The sequence below is a fragment of the Anser cygnoides genome, chromosome 26, assembly GCF_040182565.1.
Source record: "Anser cygnoides isolate HZ-2024a breed goose chromosome 26, Taihu_goose_T2T_genome, whole genome shotgun sequence".
In the NCBI taxonomy this organism is placed as follows: Eukaryota; Metazoa; Chordata; class Aves; order Anseriformes; family Anatidae; genus Anser; species Anser cygnoides.
In genome coordinates, this window is record NC_089898.1 from 5,761,569 (window position 1) to 5,781,841 (window position 20,273).

Sequence of the window (20,273 nt, forward strand, 5' to 3'; positions counted from 1 at the left end):
ACGCTCTTGCATATTTGAAGAAACTTGTTAAGATAGTTTCTTCTGAAGTTGATCACACAGTAAGATTACTGTGTTAATAATTATTTACGTTATTTGCTGGCTTATGCATTTGTGAGATGCACTTAAATGTTTATTCTTCTAAGCTGTTGGTAGTAAATATATGAACAAATGCTAAGTGCAAAGCTTCAGAAACTGACATCTTGCACCTCTGGAATTAAAGATGGAGAGAGATAAGTGTTTAGTGTTGAAATCTTGTCTATTAAAGCTGATACTGTAGTGGTTTCAATTCCAGAAGCTTGATAGCACCATCTTACAGTCATAATCTGTAAGTTGCTAATAAGCAGGTGTCCTCCTCTTGGAGTGAGAATGTATGCATCCTACAGTCAGTAGGATTGTAGTGGTGAGCAGGACCCTACTACTAGTTCAGCCATTCGCTTATGTGAAGCAGAACAGCTCATTTCATCTCCCTCCCTTCTTGAATGGCAATAAAATCTATCCCACAAGAATGCAGAGAATTTGTTAATATCTGTAAAGTATGTTGAGATCTCCAAGCAAATACATTCCAAAGCATCTTTTTACTTCTGTCTTTCCTCAAGGGCAGGCAGTTCTGTAGGGATTATATTTTTATTTGCATTGGTGAATATGGTGACACCTGTTTGTTTGCTTAACATGTTTGGATTGCAAAAGAATTAGTGAGTACCTAGTGTCTGGTACTTGGGAGCTTATTTGCATGCTAGTTTATGTGTGCTCTAAATTAATTCGTAAGCTAATGGTTTTTCACATGGTTGAAAATGAATGGAGTTATTTATCTGCTTTTTTGAGTTGAAAGCTGTTTTCAGCAGTTACCTAGATACCTCTTCATCAAGAACAGTAGCCATGTAGCTATGTAAATAACCTAGTTTATTCTACATAAATAGTGATCATTAGCAACAGGCAAGTGGTAGCTTGACATAGAGGGCAAATAGTTGAAGAAATGCTTTAGAACCAGGAAATGAGAGATCTGATGGATAATAAAAAGCAAAAACATCCAATAGAAAAGAAAATACCTTCATAAACTCTTTTAAAAAATTGTCTGCGGTATTAACAAACCATTTCTTTTGTTCACAGCATTACTTAACATGTTTCAGTGGAACTATAGCAGTTCCCTTTTTGCTAGCTGATGCCATGTGTGTTGGATTTGACCAGTGGGCTACCAGCCAGTTGATTGGGACCATTTTCTTCTGTGTGGGCATCACTACATTGTTACAAACAACTTTCGGGTGCAGGTGAGATTTGGGCTTTGTTTCTAATTATTGGGCTGATGATGGTAAGACTATACTTTTCAGTCAGAGATCCAAGAAGTAGTTAGTCTGTTTCCAAAGGATAAACATGAAAGACAAGATAGCAATTCAGTCACAGGACAGTTAGTTAAAGCTTTTGGAAAGCTTCTACAAAAAAAGTGGATCTGAATTCGGAGAAGGCATTCCATGGGTAAAAAAAAAAAAATGCAGAATGCAGAAAAGAAAAAGAGGAGAGAAGTCTCTGAGGACTGAGAATGTAGAAGTGTTTATGAGGATAAGGAAAAATGTATACACCTTTGTAAAGAGGAATTAATTTTGCTATTTTCTTTAGTTACTTTAATGATGCTCTATTTTGCCAACATTTAGGTTAAGGTTAGTCCTACAGCAAATTGTGTGTCTGTTCCTGTAAGGTGCTTGCCATATTAAAAGGGTAAGGTGTTTGGAGTCATGCCACGAAGTAAGCATAGTTGAAGAAATGTGTTAACATCCAGCTCTGGTATCTTAGACTGTACTTTACTTTGAGTAAAGTGGTCTGTGGAACGTATTCCCAAAGTTGATTTAAGAACTTTGAGCGTTTCCTCCAGAAATGAAAAATACAATAATCAACACTGGAAAAAGGATGAGGATAACTTTTTATTCTTTGAACCAAGTATCTCTGGTCATTACCTTGCAATAAACAAGTAACTTGCCTTTATTTGTTAGTTGCTTCCAGTTGCAGGCTGTGATCCTTCCTTGACATGGGAAGAAACATGTACGTTAGTGTAACCTTATGGGGATGCCTCAACCTTGCCTTTGGTGTCTCTAGGAGGATTCAAGAGACCGTTACAGGCACTAGTAAATACTTGTAAAAATCTGGTGTTGTTAAGAACAGAATGTTGTAAGCTTTATTAACGTAAAGCTAATTTAAAAAAAAATGTCTGTTCTATGGTAAACACTGCAGAGAGAAGTGAAACTTACGTTGACTCTGCCTGTGAGAACCAGGAATAGCTAAAACCTGCAAAGTTATTTCTGCATTTTCTTGAATAAACCAAGGATAAGTGAAACCAGAAAAGTGCATACTTTATGAGTATGTTCTCATATGATTACCTGAATGATTCTTGGGCCATTTAGTTCACTTTAAGAACAATGGAAGCTGAAATCCTGCGTTTGAATAGAAAATGGACAAATGCCCCCCCACTTCTTTTAAGATTTATTTAAGAAACAGAATCTTTGGGTGGAGAAGTTATCCCAGTAGGGTGCAAAAGACAAGCCTGTGGTAGATCACTTTGATTTTTAGATCAGTTTTTCATCCAAAACCTTTCCAAGTATGTCAGGTTTTCCAATATAATCTTTAGTTCATATTTTGGTTTAAAAATATACATTGCTAACATACTTTGTTTTGTTTTTGAAAAAGAATGTTTGATATATTTTTATTACATTTTGCTAAATGTAGAACATCGCTTTTTTATGGAAACTTCATTCTGATGACAATGTTGTATTATTAAAATTGATGAAAGAGAAAATATTCATCTTTCCCTAATGTATTTTCCTTTAGTCAAGGCAGATCACGTTTTCTGCCTGAGTGGCTCTTTGTGCTTATTGGGTGTAGCTTGCCTTAGCTGTAGTCATAAATTCTCAAGTACCTTGTCCAAAAGGAGGCAGAGGAGCAGAGTTCTGTGCCCTTTGGTATTCTGAACCTGATCAGCCTCCCTTTTAATAGGGAATGTTCCCCTACACACACACTCCCATTTGTGCTTTATATAGGAAATTGAGGTATTGTTGACAGAGACAGGAACTGGGAGATAAGGTCTTTTATTGTTCATCTTTGAGTGTTCCCTTCCTGTGTTAAATGAAGTTGAAAATCTTCAAATTTTCTAGAAGAGTGCAGAGTTGTGAATGGATATTAACTCAAAGGGGAGTTTGGTTTTCCTGTGCCTTAATAGCTTTCTTATTCTGCCTCAAATTTATCAGGAAAAACAAAGAGCTCAGTTTTTGTACTTCCTGAGACTTCACAGATCTGAAGTTTGTCATCTTTTTTCTCTCTTCCCCCCACCTCGAACCCCATCTAATCTTAGGCTCTGTCTTCATTACTTGATATAGAGTGATTTGGGGCTCTTGCAAAAACAGGTGTGGTCCCATGAGTTTTAAATGCTCTGTTCTTTGTCTGCCTTCCATGGTTTTCCTTTTCTGTGGCTTCCACTTGCCCTGTGAAGGACGTTTATAAACCAAAGAGGTAATTGTGTATGGGTCTTAAAATAAGTTAACCTGTATTTATGAAGAAAATTTCAGTGACTGAACATTTTATAATGATCTAACATGTGATTCTGGTTTTATGTAAGGGTGGGGCTGAGATAAAGCAGTGGCATTCTCTAAATGAGGTTTTCAAGTGTTCATTGGCAAGTCTGTCATCTACAAAGTATTTCAGCAAATAAAGCCAGTATGGTTTTGAAAGGGCAAATTCCATGGTTCGAAGGTCCTTAAAGATGAATTTAGCTCCATTTATGAGGAGGCGTTGTGGTCAGTTTGGTACCCATACTAATTTTAGGAATTCAAGCAATTTATTAGTTTATGTAATAAGCCAAAAGATTTGGCAAGGATTCAGAGCAGTTAGCATGACTGAGACAATCAAATACAGCTTTAATATACCTAAACATTTTAGGCTTACTGCTGTGCCCATCACTACATTGTCTAAACATTCCCACGTCTGGGTGAAATTTTAAGATAACGGAGATGCTTCCAGATGACTTCTACTGCATGGAAAGCTCCATCGTCACAAGGACTAGTACTAAAATTGAGCAACTGTACAATTTAGACGTGATATTTGTATACCACACTGGTGGTTCTTAACTCAGCTGGTAATGAATGTCTGGCTAATAATGGGAAAGCTATTTCATAAATCATGTTCCAAACTACAGCTGTCTCTCTGGAAAGATACTGATTATGGTTGGCTGATTTTGGGTAACGTTTAAAGAAACGATGGAGGGGGAGAGAGACTGCTATTTTCGGCTTAGGGAAGAAAAAACAACAGCAGCATTTTGAGCTTACTGGCCCTTTTGGTAAATATTTTGGGTTAACTGTCTCATATGATGGTTTAATAGATAGCTATGCAAGACGTGCTAAGACCCTATTGTGCAATATGTAATTTTATCCAGGTGTATAGTCTAGATCTACAAAGATGAGTCAGGTAGAGTTAAAAAAAAAAAAAAAAAATCACATTTTAAAATTCAGCAAATGTTCCCAGTTAATAGTGTCTTTTGACCAAACAGCTGAGGTTCTGAATAGGTTGGCAAAGGCCAAAGGAAGGAACCGTGCAGTGAGGATTTCTTGGTATGACTTTAGGGGCAGTTGTTAAAACTGTGTGAGATGAGGAAATAGCGTCTAAATCAGGCTGTTGGTATTTTGCTTGAGCATGTGAGCATTCAATTAAACAAACAACATAATTCCATTGTTCCCAGGAAAGTTCTCTGAACACTTAACCGAAAAGTTTGTTCAAAACCTTGCAGGAAACCCTCAATTTCTTTTTCCTTAGATGTTTATATCCCTCAAGACTTTGCAATTTTATCCTTTTAAACTCAGAAATTTTTACCTAAGTTCTGTCAACAAGAAATTATGTGTACGTGGGATACAGGAGTATCTCTTGAGTTTTATTTCAGATCATGAGTAGGGAAGTTGATTTATCAAGTGTGTGCAGTCCTAGGTCTTTAATACAAATTGTCTACCTGGACAAAGTTGTCTCCTTGGGTTTTAGTGAAGCATTTGACACTGTTCCCCACAGATTTCTCCCGGAGAAACTGGCTGCTCATAGCATGGATTGGGTATACTGTTCACTGGGTGAAAAGCTGTCTGGATGGTCGGGCTCAGAGTCATAGTGAATGGATTTCAGTCTGGTTGGCAGCCAGTCACCAGTGTTCACAAGGGCTCAGGATTTGGCCCGGCTTTGTTCAGCATTTTTATCAACACTCTTGGTTAGGGGATGCAGTGGCCCCCTCAGTAGTAAGTTTGCAGCTGGCACCAAGTTGGGTGGGCATGTTGGTCTACTTGAGTGTAGGAAAGCTCTGCAGAGGGACCTGGATAGGCTGGATCAATGGGCCATGTCCAGTTGTATGGCCTTTGGCAGGGCTAAATGTTGGGTGCTGCACCAGGGTCGCAACAACCCCACGCAGTGCAGGCTCACCTGGCAGAAAAGGACTCGGGGGTGCTGGTCAACAGCCAGCTGACCACGAGCCAGCAGGAAGTTTAGACTGGATATCAGGAAGAATTTCCTAATGGAAAGAGTGATTAGGCCTTGGAACATGTTGTCCAGGGAAGTGGAGGAGTCATCATCCCTGGAGGCATTTCAGAGACGTGTGAATGTGGCATCAAGAAGCACGGTATAGTGATGGGACTCAGTAGGTCAAACTGATGGTTGGACTTGATGATCTTGAAGGTCTTTTCCAACCTAAATGGTTCTGTGATTGTGTGGTTTTATTATCTTTAAAAGGACAATTCTGACTCTGAATGCCCACAGCAACAACTGTGTACTACATATACCACCAAGTGAAGGTTGTGCAAGGTTTCAGAAGGGTATTTTATGTCATAGAAAACTCATAATCCAGACTTGTCTTGGTGCAACTGACTTCATCACTGGAGAATGCTCTTGCAACGTACACTTACAAAATCATTATGCAGGGACAGAGTACTGTGTAGGTGGGATAGAGGAGTAACAGTTCCTTAGAAGTATTGCATATTTTGCCATGGGCACCAGCTTGCTCAGTTTGCCCAACGAACCTTGTAAAATGAGGTGAATCATTCACTCATAGCTACCACTGTTTCTTCCCCAAAGATAAAATTTTGATTTTTTTTTCTTTTTTGCTAGAAGAAATGTGAGAGGGAATTGTGTGCAGGTCAGGTGTGCTCTGGTGGCTCATGTGCTTTATGGAGTTTGAATTTTTTAATGTAGCTTTCAAAGTTTGCAGTAGGTTGGTCAACATTTTAGATTGGTTATGGCCCAAACTCCTTTCCAGTAATAGTTCAGCTGTTCTAACTTCTTGCCTGTGAACTTTTACAGCCGTTGTCTGTAACATGCTTCTGTTTTGATCTTTTCTCTGTTGAGCATGATCTTTTTCCCTTACAGACGTTTTTCATCTTCCTTGTCCCTTTTCTGATCTTTATCTAAACCTGCTGCAGTTAGTTCTTTTGCTTTACTGGTACTTGTACTGGCATCAATGCACTTGATTGTGGCTGTAAAACAGCCATGAATGTAGTGCAGTAACGAGAGCTATATGACCAATTATTTCACATGTTACGGTTTGAGATCCAATCCTTGGTGTTCACAGAACAGTTCAAAGTGCATCTTCTTTGTAGTTAAGTAACATCTGGATATTTGTAATGCTATGCATGCTACAGTTTATTCAATAAATACATAGTTGGTGCTGGTGAACGCTCTTCAGATACTGAACCTTTTGGGAAGTATAAACACCAATGCTAAGAATGTCATCTTGAAATTCTTGCAACGTTTGCGTTTATTGTTATTAGCCACCTGGAACATCTAATCAGCACTTATCAGCCTAATTGTTGTTTACATGTACACTTGAAGATGAATCTGTAGGTGACTATACTTCAGGTTATGCAAAGAGAAGGTAGAATATACAGACTGCTTACTTCTGTCAAAGAGCTTTTTTAATGTTGCGGGACTGTAAAAGCTGCTTGTTCAGCAGTCTGGCTGGTACTTACATCAGAACGTGCATCCTTATCCTTGTTATGATACTGAGTCAAAAACTCAAATCAATGTCTGGTACCTGTGTGCCGGTATCCAGTAATTGTCTGTTATAGGCATCGTGTTAATAACTTCACTCATGTAGTGTCTTATGTTAGGATTTCACTTGTGATGTCTTAGCGTTTCTATGTCTGTCCTTTTTTAATAAGAAATTCTCATATTTAGTAACTACCTGATGAAGGATGGTTTTGAGGATGAGTAAGCACCTAACTGCAGTTGATACCCTGACACAATACTGTATCACGGAGTAATATCATCTCCTCTTTCTCTTTCCACCAGGTTACCCTTGTTTCAGGCAAGTGCTTTTGCATTCTTAGCACCTGCTAGAGCGATACTTTCCCTGGAGAAGTGGAAATGTAATAATACAGGTAATTGTCGTTTATGCTTGCACCCATTTAAGTGACAAATGACCTAGATGACACATAGTGCAACTGCTGAACCTTTTCAAACAGAAACTGAAAGTAATGAGCAGGGAATTAAAAAAAATATCTCATTTTACCGCCTTTGAACTTGGTGCCTCCTGGCTTTGGAAGAATTCTAAAAATGCCCTTGTGGAACTCTAGTTTTAAACCTTTATATTCATGTCCAATGTACTTAAAGGAGTTAAATATAAGATGAAAAATGTAAGAAAGCTTTAAGGGGAAATCGAAGGCCTTGTAAGAAAACCCGTTCATGTTAGGGTTAACATCCAGTTATAATTTTGCTTTGAGGGAGAGGGGGAGGAGGGAGAGAGAGAGATCTTCTAATACTAAGAAATCTGGCAGTAGCTTAAAACAATTACTTTGTTAGTATAGAGAATGGCAGAAGGGTTGCATAAATGATCATGGCCTCTATTTGGAAGTAGTGAGTCCATAAGAGTCCTTTTTAGTTGAGAAGGAGTACTAGTAATTCTGAGCAATGTTCAGCATCACCTCAGGTTCAGTATCTTTGCTCATTTAACTTATAGTCCTTGCAGAGCAGGCTTTAACAACATTTGGATGTTCTTTTTAGCTTTTTCTTTGCTACCTTTACCATCGTGAAAGGTAGCAAATTTATTTAGAATGAAAATGTGCAGTAAAACTGGTTGTGTAGGCTGCCTTTTCTTTAATTTAGGTTAGAAAACTGAAGTGGAAACAGCTCTGGACGTTTTCTTTTTAATGGGGTGTGGTTATTCTGTAATAAGGTTGTGGGCAGTGCAAGATGGCATTATAGAGAAACAAGACTGCCTGATTCTAATTGAAGATCTTCGGGGGGGGAGGGGTTGAGGTCTTTTAGATTCTCTAGTGATTTATATTTGTATTATTTGTGTGTTTATAACACTCTTCGATTCACTCATGACCACTTAATCAATTTTCCTAGTGTTTTCATGTATAAAATACAGCTTTAAGCATTCACATTTTCACACTGGAGTAATCAGATTCAGCTACTGGGAAGGAGCACATGGGTTTCAGTGCCCAAGATGTAAAGGCATACTGTGGTGTACTTCAGATTTCATGGCTGTGTTGGATATTTCTTGACAAAATATGCCAGTGTCCTAACACGCAACTTGTTGAGAGAAAAAACTGTCTGATAACCTTCGATCGCAAAAGCAATTTTTCCACTATTTCAACTTTTCAGAAAGAGCCTTTGCTGCATTTTGCTCTTGAACCTTTTAACCTTCAAAAGGTGTCAGATAGGGTTGTTAGTATGGGTCAGTTCATCGTTCAGTGAATCACCTAAATTGGCAAACAACAAACACTGGAATGTTTCCTTGGTTCCTGGTGTGTAACTGAGTAGTTCTCCATTAATCCATTTATTGGGGTGGGAAAAAAAAAGATCTATATGACCTTTATTTCTGAAGGTTATTTTTTTTTCCACTTTGGTACAGTGGGTGAAATTAGTGGTTAGCTCTTGGGAAATGTAAGCATGATATTACGCGATTTGTAGCACTGCAGAACTTCTTTTCTGTGTAAATTAAGTCTCATTTGTTAGACACAGCTGAAGGAGAAACTTATTTTGTATTAAATATGGAAAAGTGGCTGAGGAATAAATACCTGTGTTTTGTCTTTTCTTTTGGTAAGATATAACAGTTACAAATGGAACAACAGAACTGCTTCATACTGAGCACATCTGGTATCCCAGAATACGAGAGGTAATGTGGGAGTAGCCTTTAGCTGTCGATCTGTCCGATTTCAGTTAAGTTTCTCATTTAATCATCTGTGTGTTCTTGTCTTTAAGTTGGCAATTTCTTCTTTCACTGCAATTTCATTTGAATATATCCCTTTACTCATTTCATGGAAGTCTTCATTTTTTCAACTTGTTCATTGCTGAACAGCAAATACAATCAGTTAGTTGCCACATTCCAAAAGATACTCAGTAAAATGCGCAAGTGAGATGAATACTGTTCTTGTAGCACTTACCAATTTGTGCTCACCAGTAGCAGTTCAGCAAACCATAAGCTACTACCAGATCACTTGCCTTCTGTCACTCTGTTCAGTAGGCTGTCCGATGGAAGGTAAAATGCAGTTAGCAAATCTGTTCATTCCTAGGTGTCTTAAATTGGAGACTATCCTGATGGAACATTGATTCTCCCAAGAGACTTGCTGAAATACACCAAACTCCTTTTCCATTTGCAGCATTACAGTCTGAACTTCATCAGTCTCTGCAGAGCTCACAATGAGGGTTGTGCCCAGGCATCACACTAGACTGCTAGATAGTGTAGTCCAAATTAAGGCGTGTGTCATGGAATTTATCTCCCATCCCGTTGCTTTGGGCTGCAAACTTTTTCTTAATTAAAAACAACCCCTCTCTCTTCCCCATGTTCAAACCATAGCTACATCCTGCCAAGAGCCCTGCAGCCAAGAGGGCTGACAGTCTCCTGAGACCACAACGCTGCTCTATACCAGCTTCTAAGGAGCACTTGTGAACAATGCAGCATACACTGCCCCTAGGAGCTAGGAGCATCACCTCCGTGGCGCCACCAACCCTTGCCGGCTCGATCTGAGAGCTTAAAGGTTAGCCTGGAACCCAGGTCTCCTGTCTGACAGTGTGATGTGCTATCCACACAACTACCAGACTGGCCCACTGGTCTGTCGTGTAATAGTTTTGTGAAGAAAACCATAAGTGTTATGCTTAAGCAATAAGTCACTTGAACCTAATGAGCTGTTTTATGACGAAAAATTTGCTGAGTTCTTCTGTGTCACTGAATTCTTTTAACTGCAGTTTGTAAGCCAGAGTAGAAAAAGAAATGTTTTGGTTTTGCTTTTAAGATGCAGCTGAACTGTCTCTTTCCCATTTTTGTGTGTTCAGATCCAAGGTGCTATTATCATGTCCTCCTTGATAGAAGTGGTGATTGGTTTGCTTGGCCTTCCCGGCGCCCTCTTGCGATACATTGGACCTCTGACCATCACTCCAACTGTTGCTCTTATTGGCCTCTCTGGTTTCCAAGCAGCTGGAGAAAGAGCTGGCAAACACTGGGGTATTGCGATGTTGTAAGTACTCCTGGGTGTTCTTGTCTTAGGCCAGTGGGTCCCATCTGGTAAGTTGTCACAGAGGAATTTTGGAGTGCCAGTGAAAAACCTGAGTCTGCTTGGCTGCCAAAGGTAGCATTGCAGTGCTCCCATCGTGGAGAGGAGTATAATGCCCAGGAATAGGGTCAGCTAGCAATTTGGGAATGAAGACCACAGTGACTCTGGGAGAGGAGGAAGGAAAGGAGGTTGAAAGTGAGGTTTGGAGAACAGAGTTTTGTGAAACTAGCTGGTCGGGGAGCCATGGACTGCTGGGTCTGTTAATTTAGTGACAAGTTTCCTGTGAAATACTGTTGATAACCAGCCAAATCAGGATGAAAAACACATTTTAGGAATTATGAAATTGGCTGAAGCAGTTAGAATATCCAATGTATAGCAACCAACTTTGTGCTTGCCCTGGAAGGGGAAGGAATGACTTGATCCAATCAGATTCTGACCTAACTAATCTGTTAGCACAGTACTTTGAACATATAAAGTATTCTGTAAGTGCAGCTTATGATTAAAAGGGCTGTTTAAGACTCTTACTTTGGGTGTTAGCATCATGATTACTCCGTTACGTTAAGCAGCTGACCAAAAGGAACACTTGTTTTCCTGTAAAACAAATTGCATGCAAGTTGAGACTAACATTATATCAATCATATAGACCTGTGATGAATTGGATGTGGAAACCTGTTATGAAAGTTGATGTTTTGCAGATGGAGAAAATAAGTGAATTTAGGAACAAGGTTTAAATATTACCCAGTCATTAAGTATTTCTGGCTTCTGCCATTCAAAAATTGTGCACTAGTTGGAAATAACTCATAGCCATGTAGAGTCACTAAAAAGTAACTTGATCTCTACAAGATGCGGCACTTGAATTGTCTCAATTTTTCAGATGAGATAAAATGATTGTATCACTCACTGTCTAGCACGGCAGAATAATATCTGTGTACGAGCTGTGATCCTCTATTAGCTGCAGGTGTTACTTGACAAGGTTTTCAGTTTCCAGAAGAATTTTCTGACCTTGCTTGTTCTGCAGATGCCGGTTTGAAATAATTTAATAATAAAACACAACACATTATATTCTGCAAAAACAGCAAGTATTCCTGAATTCGTACACTTGTACACCTGGTGAATGAAATGTTTCTTTGGGTATTTAAAGTTCTGGTAGTATTTTAAATGATCCAGTATTATGCCTACTATGTAGACAAGCAAACTGAGAAACTAATCTTGATGTTATCAGTGAAACAGTTCAGGACTTTTAGTTGTTGTTTTTATTTCTTGCATCTGTCTCCTGCTTTAGCCTCTGTCATACCATGCAATGCATGTATCCTCCTCACTGTTTTAAATCATATAAGCCACTTTCAAATAAAAATCATGGTTTCTGCCTGTCCTCAGGGCTAACGTGCTGGAATAGCTGCTGTTAGGGAGTGGAGGCCATCATCTTCCTATAATAGACTTTTGGAGAGATGCCAAAGTGTTTCCTGACTGCAAAGGAAAAGTTGTCTTTATCATTCGACTTTAGTCAGGGGTGAAGGCTATAAATGACACCCTTCTTGTGCAGAGCTCTTTGTTCCTGGAGACTGAGGGAGAATAAAGCTCTGTTTTGTTTTTTGTGTACTAAAACCGATCTTGAATAGAAAAAGGAGGGAAGCTTAAAATCTGTCTCTTTTTTTATAAATCTGATGAAAACATAATCTCAAATTTCAGAAAAGCTTTACTCCTTCAGGCAGTTTGACTCTTTCTTTAGTCTTTTTACAGGAAAATGTTTTTTGACTGTTTCAGAATTAAGCAGCCCATCCTGGGTTTTTATTTTTCATTGCAGTGGATTTTAGCTGTAGACTTAAATTATTTTTAACATACAGAGAAGCTTAGCAGTTTTGACAAGGGGGAAGTGCATAATATTTAAGGCATCTAAAAATTGTAATAAACTAGGTTACTGGTGAATTGCAGCTCACTGGAATCTTGGTTTTGGGGCTCCATTCAGCTAGTTTATCAGCTATGTAAAAGTTAAGGTGCACATACAGCATACTTTGGGGTTCTTAAGAATTTTAAGACAAATTTTCCCATGACAGACATTTTTCAAGTGCTTTTAAGTTTTATGCAAAAATTACTGTATAATTGGTCTGGCCTGCGATAGGCCTCCAGTTTTCCTGTTTCTTCCCATTTGCTAGCAGTAGCCTTTGTGCTTTATGTGTGGTGTGGACATGGGTACACATAGTTAGAGAATTTGAGACAAAAAGAAAAGAGAAATGTAGCCTACCTCTTTGCTAATGGTTGTCTTAACTCTGAAAATATTTCTGATTCTGAAATGTAGTCTTGATTCATTTTCCCGTTCTTATTTACCTATTTGTTGCTGGCTATTGTTGCAGTACTTTAGAATACAAATGATGTAGTTCTAGATTTTGTGGAATAATAATTTATTTAAAATACACTCATTATATTTTGTCTTACACTAAATTTAGCATGTACATTTGTATTCTGAGTCTGAACAGCCCGAAGGATTATCAGGTTTCTGCTGAGAAGGATCTTTAAAATATTGGTGCTAATGGCATGTCTCTTTTGTCTTACCCTCCTTTTTTTCTCAGGACTATTTTCCTAGTGTTGTTGTTTTCTCAGTATGCCAGAAATGTCAAATTTCCTTTACCCATTTACAAATCCAAGAAAGGATGGACAGCTTATAGGCTGCAGCTTTTTAAGATGTTCCCTGTAAGTAGTTGAACTGGTTCTTCGGTTGGCAAAAGTAAACCAATTTATGTTTTGGGGCTTTTTTCTTGATTTTAATTTTTCTAGGTAGTACAGTAGATCACAAAGCTGAGATAAAAGCTTAAATGTGCTTGTGAGGAACTTAACTAAATGGCTTATTTGCAACAGGAAATAGTCTCGTAGTTTTGCTAGATACCGTTCTGGCATTCGTCTCTAATGAGGAGCTGCTGGAGTGATGAAGATGAGGGAGGGGAGTGAAGGGGATAGAAAAGGAGGTAGGCTTGTGCATGTAGTGAAAGCTAAAATGGAGCCCTTCAAAAAAGGAATGGCAAGATCATTATCTTTTAGTTTTATGAAAGCAATACTCTGTTTCTCCATGTGAAAGACTTCCTTGTATTTCTGTGTTAACGTAGACTTAATTTACTCGTTCATGTAAGTGCCCATTTGGAGACTTATTTGTTAGGGGAGAGAAGAGTTACTCTAATTCTAAAGCTTTTGTAGCAGCACCTTTATTAGAGGAAAAAGATACTCAGTGGATCTATTACAGGGTTTACTGCTTGTTCAGATTTAAAATATCACTTAAGATTGCACTCAGATGTGTGCGCAATAGATATTGTGTGTAGAAACTTCTATTGGTGAATATTGCCAATTATAGTTTATTCTAAACAGCTTCTTTTTTTAATCTTCTTTCGCAGATTATTTTAGCGATTTTGGTGTCATGGCTGCTTTGTTTCATCTTCACTGTGACGGACGTCTTTCCCCCTGACAGTTCAAAGTACGGCTTCTACGCTCGCACAGATGCCCGACGAGGAGTGCTGTTGGTAGCTCCATGGTTCAAAGTTCCTTATCCTTGTAAGTATGTCTGTTTTTAAGGGCTGTTTTCTTCTAATAGTTGGCCTATGAGTATTGTTTGTGTTCTTCTTAGAAACCCTGCCATCTTTTTCTCAGTACTATATTTAGATTCACTGCAACATACACTTGGTTTTTTCCCCCTTCTTTTGCTCTTTAACGTGGTACCTTAAGGTCTCACACAGGAAAGACCAAGTCTCTGAAGCTTGAACTTGTAAGGTTTATCTAGGTAACTCTTGACTCCTAATAACGTGGTTGTGACTTTGTGTAACATGGATTTTCAGGTAACGGTTGACTTAACCTCTACGTGTTGATATTGTGGGTACCTGCTGTTAATGTTATACAATAAGAAAGATATGTTGTTATAACTCCTGTAGAGAGCTACTGAAATCATTGATTCTCGTTGTCAAAGGAATCAATAGTGTATGGAGTTTTTCTAACTTAATACACTTCCCCTGTCCCCAAACACACCTGTTCTTGAATTAGGACAAATGTTAGGCAACTGCACAAAAACGTCCTGGCTTCCAGAAGTGGTGTTAGAATCGGGCTTATGGGAAAGCCAAAGGATACTAGTCAATGCTTATCAAAGGAAAAAAGGAATTAGAAGACAGCGCAAAATGCTTTAAGTGACATCTTCAGTGGTTTTATTCTTTTGCTCTAAGTGTAAAGCTGTTAAAGGCTGTTTCTTAGGACATGAGATAGAATTGCACAACTCATTTGTGCTGCTCAGAAATAAACATGATCATAATAGAATAATATTCTTCTGGAATAGAAATTACGAATACCACTAGATCTTAATGAAGAGCTTCATTGTGGTTTTCCATATGCTTTGGTTCTGATTAGTTCTTAGGAGAAACCACTTCTAAAGCATTACTTGCAAAATGTATAATAGAAGGTTTTGGGAAAGAAGAGGCGGAAAACTTTTTTCTCCACCCTGATTAGAGCTTTCTTATTTGTAAAGCCTTGTTCATTCATGTTTGTATGACTTAAAGTTCCTTTTGTTGTGAGAGGCTCTTCTATTTCAAAGAGATAAAAAGCATCAAGGCAATTGCTGTGGAAAACCTGCCAAGCTTTTCTACAGGCTTAAATTAATCTTACTTTCCCTTCTACAAAAATTTGGAATTGGAAGGTGTTTATGCAGTGATCATAGCTGGTTGTTGGATCTTGTCTTTGTTTGGTAGACTAAACTTGCAACCAAAGACTGAGTTTTCAGAGCAACAATAATTAAGTCGCATTTGCCTCACCGATCTGAATTATTGTTGGCTTTTTTCTTTTTTTCCAAACAGTAGTTCAAATTCCTTCCTTCTGCACGGGAGGAATCTTTGTGGTGGAGTTCAGGGTTTTGGTTGTTTTTTTTTTTTTTTTCCCTCAAGCATGATCAAAGCAGTTAGTTAGGCCTTTATTCCTTTGTTCCTTTAATCTAATTGAACTTGCCAGGCTTTGTTACTGTTAAGGAAATTTGTTGATTCCATTAGGATTAATGAATTGCCATATGTTTTGATATCTACAGTGCTTTCTGTGGCATGAGAGATTTCAGTTTTCTTTTCTTCACAGTTCAGTGGGGACTGCCAACAATTTCAGCTGCTGGAGTTATAGGAATGCTTAGTGCAGTTGTTGCTAGCATTATTGAATCAATAGGAGATTACTATGCCTGTGCCAGGTTGTCATGTGCTCCTCCTCCACCTATTCATGCAATAAACAGGTACGTCAAAAAAAAATTACATATATATATTTTTCAGTATCTTACACTACTTTTTAAAAACTTTTTTTAACCCCCTCAGGAGAAGACAGGAATGTGCTCTCAGATTAACTGTTAAAATTTGGTCAAACACAAGGGCCAGGGATCTGAAATGGAAGATGTAACAGTCATGTTGAACTCCTGATTCAAATGTAACATTGAAAAACTAGTCCCATTCCTGCTGGAGTCTGAGGAAGTTAGTAGTACAATTTCAGTGAGGACAGAACTCTAAATCAGTTCTGGAATCAGTGTAGCTTGTTGAATTTGCCTGAAGCATAATTTTAGAAATAAGAACAGCTCTAATTTTAACTTCAATTATTTTGTAATTTCCTTATTTTAGGAACAAGGGTATCTAAGACACAGAAAACAGAACCCAACGTGTTTTTCCAGGTGTATTGGAGCTTGAAATGTGAATTATAAAATCTTATGGCACAGATGCCTGAATAGGCACGACAGTCACAAAGCACCATCTGAAGTGAATCTACACTAATACAAGCTTGACAATTTTTCTGTTTGTGAATTACAGAGGGATTTTTATTGAAGGTCTCTCCTGTGTTTTGGATGGAGTATTTGGGACAGGGAATGGATCCACTTCTTCCAGCCCTAACATTGGTGTCTTGGGCATCACGAAGGTATGTTCTTTACCTTGATCAGTCAGTGGTCAGTGACATTTTATCTCCTCTGGTGGCTGGCTTATGCCATTTTCACATTTCACAGCATAATCCTCTTCTGCAAAATAATACTTTGTGCAGACAAACTTCACAGAGTACTCTGAATTCATGTAACTTTCTGTACCAGACCTTGTCTAATAGAAGTCCATTCTAGATAAGGACCCCAAAAATCTTATTTTCATTCAAAGTAAATAGCGTTTAGAAAATGTACGTAAAGCAGATGATACTAAATAAACTGTCCTTTTGAAAAACAAGAAAGTATTCTAAGGTTCAAGGGTGTTTTTTCTTTTTTGAGGCACAAACACTACTAACTGTATAGAAATTGATATTTTTTGGATGTCTAGACTCTGATAGCATCTCTAGAGGACTGACTGTTTTTAATGTCTCACTTCGACACAAAATAAAATGCAAGCTGAGATCCGTAGGTCTTACCCACAACTGTATTAGGACATGACACTGACGCAACTAGAACTGAAAATGTGGTCAAAGTAACTTCAAATTTACATGTATGCTACATGCATGTATGTCTCCACTGTGATAGGTTTATAAAGCACTGAGCATGCTTAGGGGAATGCATACTTTCTGGGATGTTACTTAGCAAAATATTTAAGCACTTGAGGAATTAATTTGTTCACACACTAAACTGGATGCATGTGCTTGAATGCCCTGCTGAACTGAGAGACCTTGGACTGCAGAGAGATTTGCTTGGCATTGTTAATTTAACTGTGTTAAGAAATATCAGCAAAATCGGTAAGATAATGTACGTTGCAAATATGTACAGCTTGCTGTGTATTTGGTTTGTAAGCTATAAATCTGTTTAATGAATACAAGACATAAAATGCATGCACTCCACTTAAAATAACTCGTCCCCCTTGCTTAATCTAATATAGATGATGAATTTATCTTCAGCCATTTTTTTCTGCACAAAGGATGGTTCTGTTTGCTTTTGGAATAAAATATAAATAGTAATAGCACCATCTGCTGTCTGTATAAGTCTTCCTTTGAGTTGCTGGTGGAAATTTCCTAGAAGAAAATTGCTAGAAAAATCCTTAAAGAAAGGTTTATTCTGTTCTGCTCTGTCTCTGTTATTCACTTCATATTTATGTGAATTAACAGTGCTTTTTTTATTAAGAGTACACAGAAATGAGCATGTATTTTGCTTTGAAACAGCAAAAAAAAAAAAAAAAAAGAATGTTAAGCTGGCAGCTGTTACAGAGGACAGAGTTAACTACAGTTAGGTTTGTTCAGAGAGCATGATGGAAAAGTGAATATGCCTTTTCCAGGATTGCACAGCTGGATTGCTGTGTGTCCTGTTTTCCTGGCTGAACATTTGTCCCTAAAAATCTAATAGTTTTGCAACTTCAATTTATATAAAAATAGTTTTTTACTACTTCGATACTCTGCTGTTTATTTGTGAGAGGATATCTCCTGTGTTCATGAGCAGAAGAGTATATAGTCCCAGTGATCCCATTATACTGATGCAACGTTTGAGAAGGCATTTCCTTTGCTTCAAATCAGTATATGGTTACAATTTAGAATTTAAATATGAGGCTTTTACTGGATGGTAATACTGCAAAGTCTTTGAGCTAGTCTGTGAGTGAATTATAGTAGATGAGAGGGTAATCGATGAAAACTCATTTGTTGAGCCAAAATTATAGGCAGTTTATGCCATAATGTTGATGATGATACAGATACTCCTGTAAGGAACTAAGTACCATATCTTTATTCATGTACTCCAAAATAATTACTTAAAGTATGTGTACAAGTTCCTTGGAATAATTAAATAGTTTGATCTAGATGCTTATGAAGATGCTTTCAGTAGCATTTAAAACTCTGTTGGAGCTTAATCTATTTTGCTTGTAGAGAATGATAATTTGTATAAACCAGTGTTATTGTCATGTTTTTTTCTTTCTTTCTTTAAAGAATCTGCCTATTTCATACAGCAAGGTAATTTTAGAGCAAGGTTATTGTTGGTCATAAGAAGATGAGTATTTTTATTTAAATAGGGAAAGTTGTAGGCTAACTCGTTCCTCTACTGAAATGCCAAAATTTACTGTCTAGCTTCTTTGTGTAGGTGATCATGTCTCATCTAACAGTTAAGCAGTGAAAAATACAGGAGGAATACTTTTACCCTAAAAATGCCTAGTATATTTTTTTCTTGATTTAACTTATTTAGCTCAGTCACACATGATTAACAAATTAACATCAGCTTCTCTTTGAAGCATAGTACTCTGTAAAAGAAAAACCTACAAAGAGCTTTGCTAGAAACTACGCTATCAGCATAACAAAATTTTTGTTTTTGTTTTTAGTGGACCTCTTAAGCGAATACAACACTATTTAAAATATTGAATATTCAGGTTTACCAACTACTAATACTACATAATGCCAGACAACTACTGCCCTGAAGTCTGAATGCTTAAAATAAAAATGGGAAGGAAGTGCAGACATTTGATTTCAGTGTTTGCACGGCCATGATTTGCATATGAAGCAAATTCAGTTCTGATCTTGGAGGAATGTTATAAAATCACTTGATAATCTATCTAGAAAGGCTATATCTGCTTGAAGTGAACTACGTGGAAGATGATTTATGGATAGAGATATATTTTTCTTGTGTAAAAGGGCAGCAACACATGGCATTATTTTGTTGTTGTTTGCACTACAGTTGATCTGTTTGCAATCACTCCTAGTTATTGTCGGTTTATTTTTTTTATTGTAGATGGGACCGTGCCACATTTCATGGTTATAGTGGCTATAGCAGACACAGATGGTTTTGTTAACATTAATGAAAACAAAGTCAAACAAAGTTTTATGTTAGAACTGGACTGCAGCCATGTTACAGCTGAGTCCTCTAAGACATTTGCAAGGGGTCTGCAGCCTGTGTTTTAACACTGCAAAAAATATACGTGGAAGCTTGAAAAGAAGCTTTGAATCTGAAAGAGAATAATAAAATAAAATGCAAGGCACGAAGTTGGACAAAGGACAGACTTTTTCCAGTGTGCTTTCCTTTTTGTTCTCGTGCAGGTTGGAAGTCGCAGGGTTATACAATATGGAGCAGCCTTCATGCTCTTGCTTGGGATGGTTGGCAAGTTCAGTGCTCTCTTTGCATCGCTGCCTGACCCTGTGCTTGGTGCCCTCTTTTGCACTCTCTTTGGTAACGTATGTTTTTTGCTCCTCTTTGTGTATTCTGTGGCAGTATCTTTTTACTCTAGTGCTGCATTTATCTTGCCCCCCCAGGAAAAAGTCTAAAGGCTGAGACTTGTTCTATTTTTTTTATTTAGGGATGATTACAGCTGTGGGTCTGTCAAACCTCCAGTTCATAGATTTAAATTCTTCTCGCAATCTGTTTGTACTTGGATTTTCCATTTTCTTTGGGCTTGTCCTCCCAAGCTATCTCAAACAAAATCCGCTGGTGACAGGTATGTGTTTCTATTCATTTACATGAAGCATATTTTTACATAATACTGATATACAAAGTAGATACAAGTACAAAGTAAATAAGAGGAAAACAAAAATATTACAGAGACAATAAAAGCTATAGGTAAGAAGGCAGGTGCATTCAGAGGAAAATTATTTTGGGTGTTGAGAGCTGAGTTGATTGTTTCAGTGTGATACATCTCAAGTTGTCATGCTTTATTTGGATAAAATTGTGGAGCAATGCAAGGACACAGTTGCCAGCTGGACTGGAATAAGGACTGGAAAGGCAAATCCGAGTTTTAAATTGTTAAAAGAGGAAGGGGAAATACCAAATTAGATCTTGAAAACTGGAAGTATGTTTTCATTTTCGAACATTTTTTGTCTCTCTAGACATGCTTTGAGCCTGAATTTTAATGA

General features: G+C 37.8%; 1 protein-coding gene across 2 annotated transcripts in view; it reads left to right on the forward strand.

Moving 5' to 3' along the window:
* Positions 1-20,273, forward strand: part of SLC23A2 (solute carrier family 23 member 2) — a 58,216-nt gene that overhangs the window by 31,351 nt on the left and 6,592 nt on the right. For both annotated transcript variants that reach the window (XM_048053964.2, XM_013199231.3), the window contains exons 5-14: positions 1,108-1,265; positions 7,294-7,382; positions 9,054-9,124; positions 10,282-10,463; positions 13,067-13,187; positions 13,880-14,036; positions 15,588-15,735; positions 16,298-16,403; positions 19,464-19,593; positions 19,721-19,858. In XM_048053964.2, the coding sequence (XP_047909921.1) occupies positions 1,108-1,265; positions 7,294-7,382; positions 9,054-9,124; positions 10,282-10,463; positions 13,067-13,187; positions 13,880-14,036; positions 15,588-15,735; positions 16,298-16,403; positions 19,464-19,593; positions 19,721-19,858 (1,300 nt within the window). The remainder of the gene's footprint in view (positions 1-1,107; positions 1,266-7,293; positions 7,383-9,053; positions 9,125-10,281; positions 10,464-13,066; positions 13,188-13,879; positions 14,037-15,587; positions 15,736-16,297; positions 16,404-19,463; positions 19,594-19,720; positions 19,859-20,273) is intronic.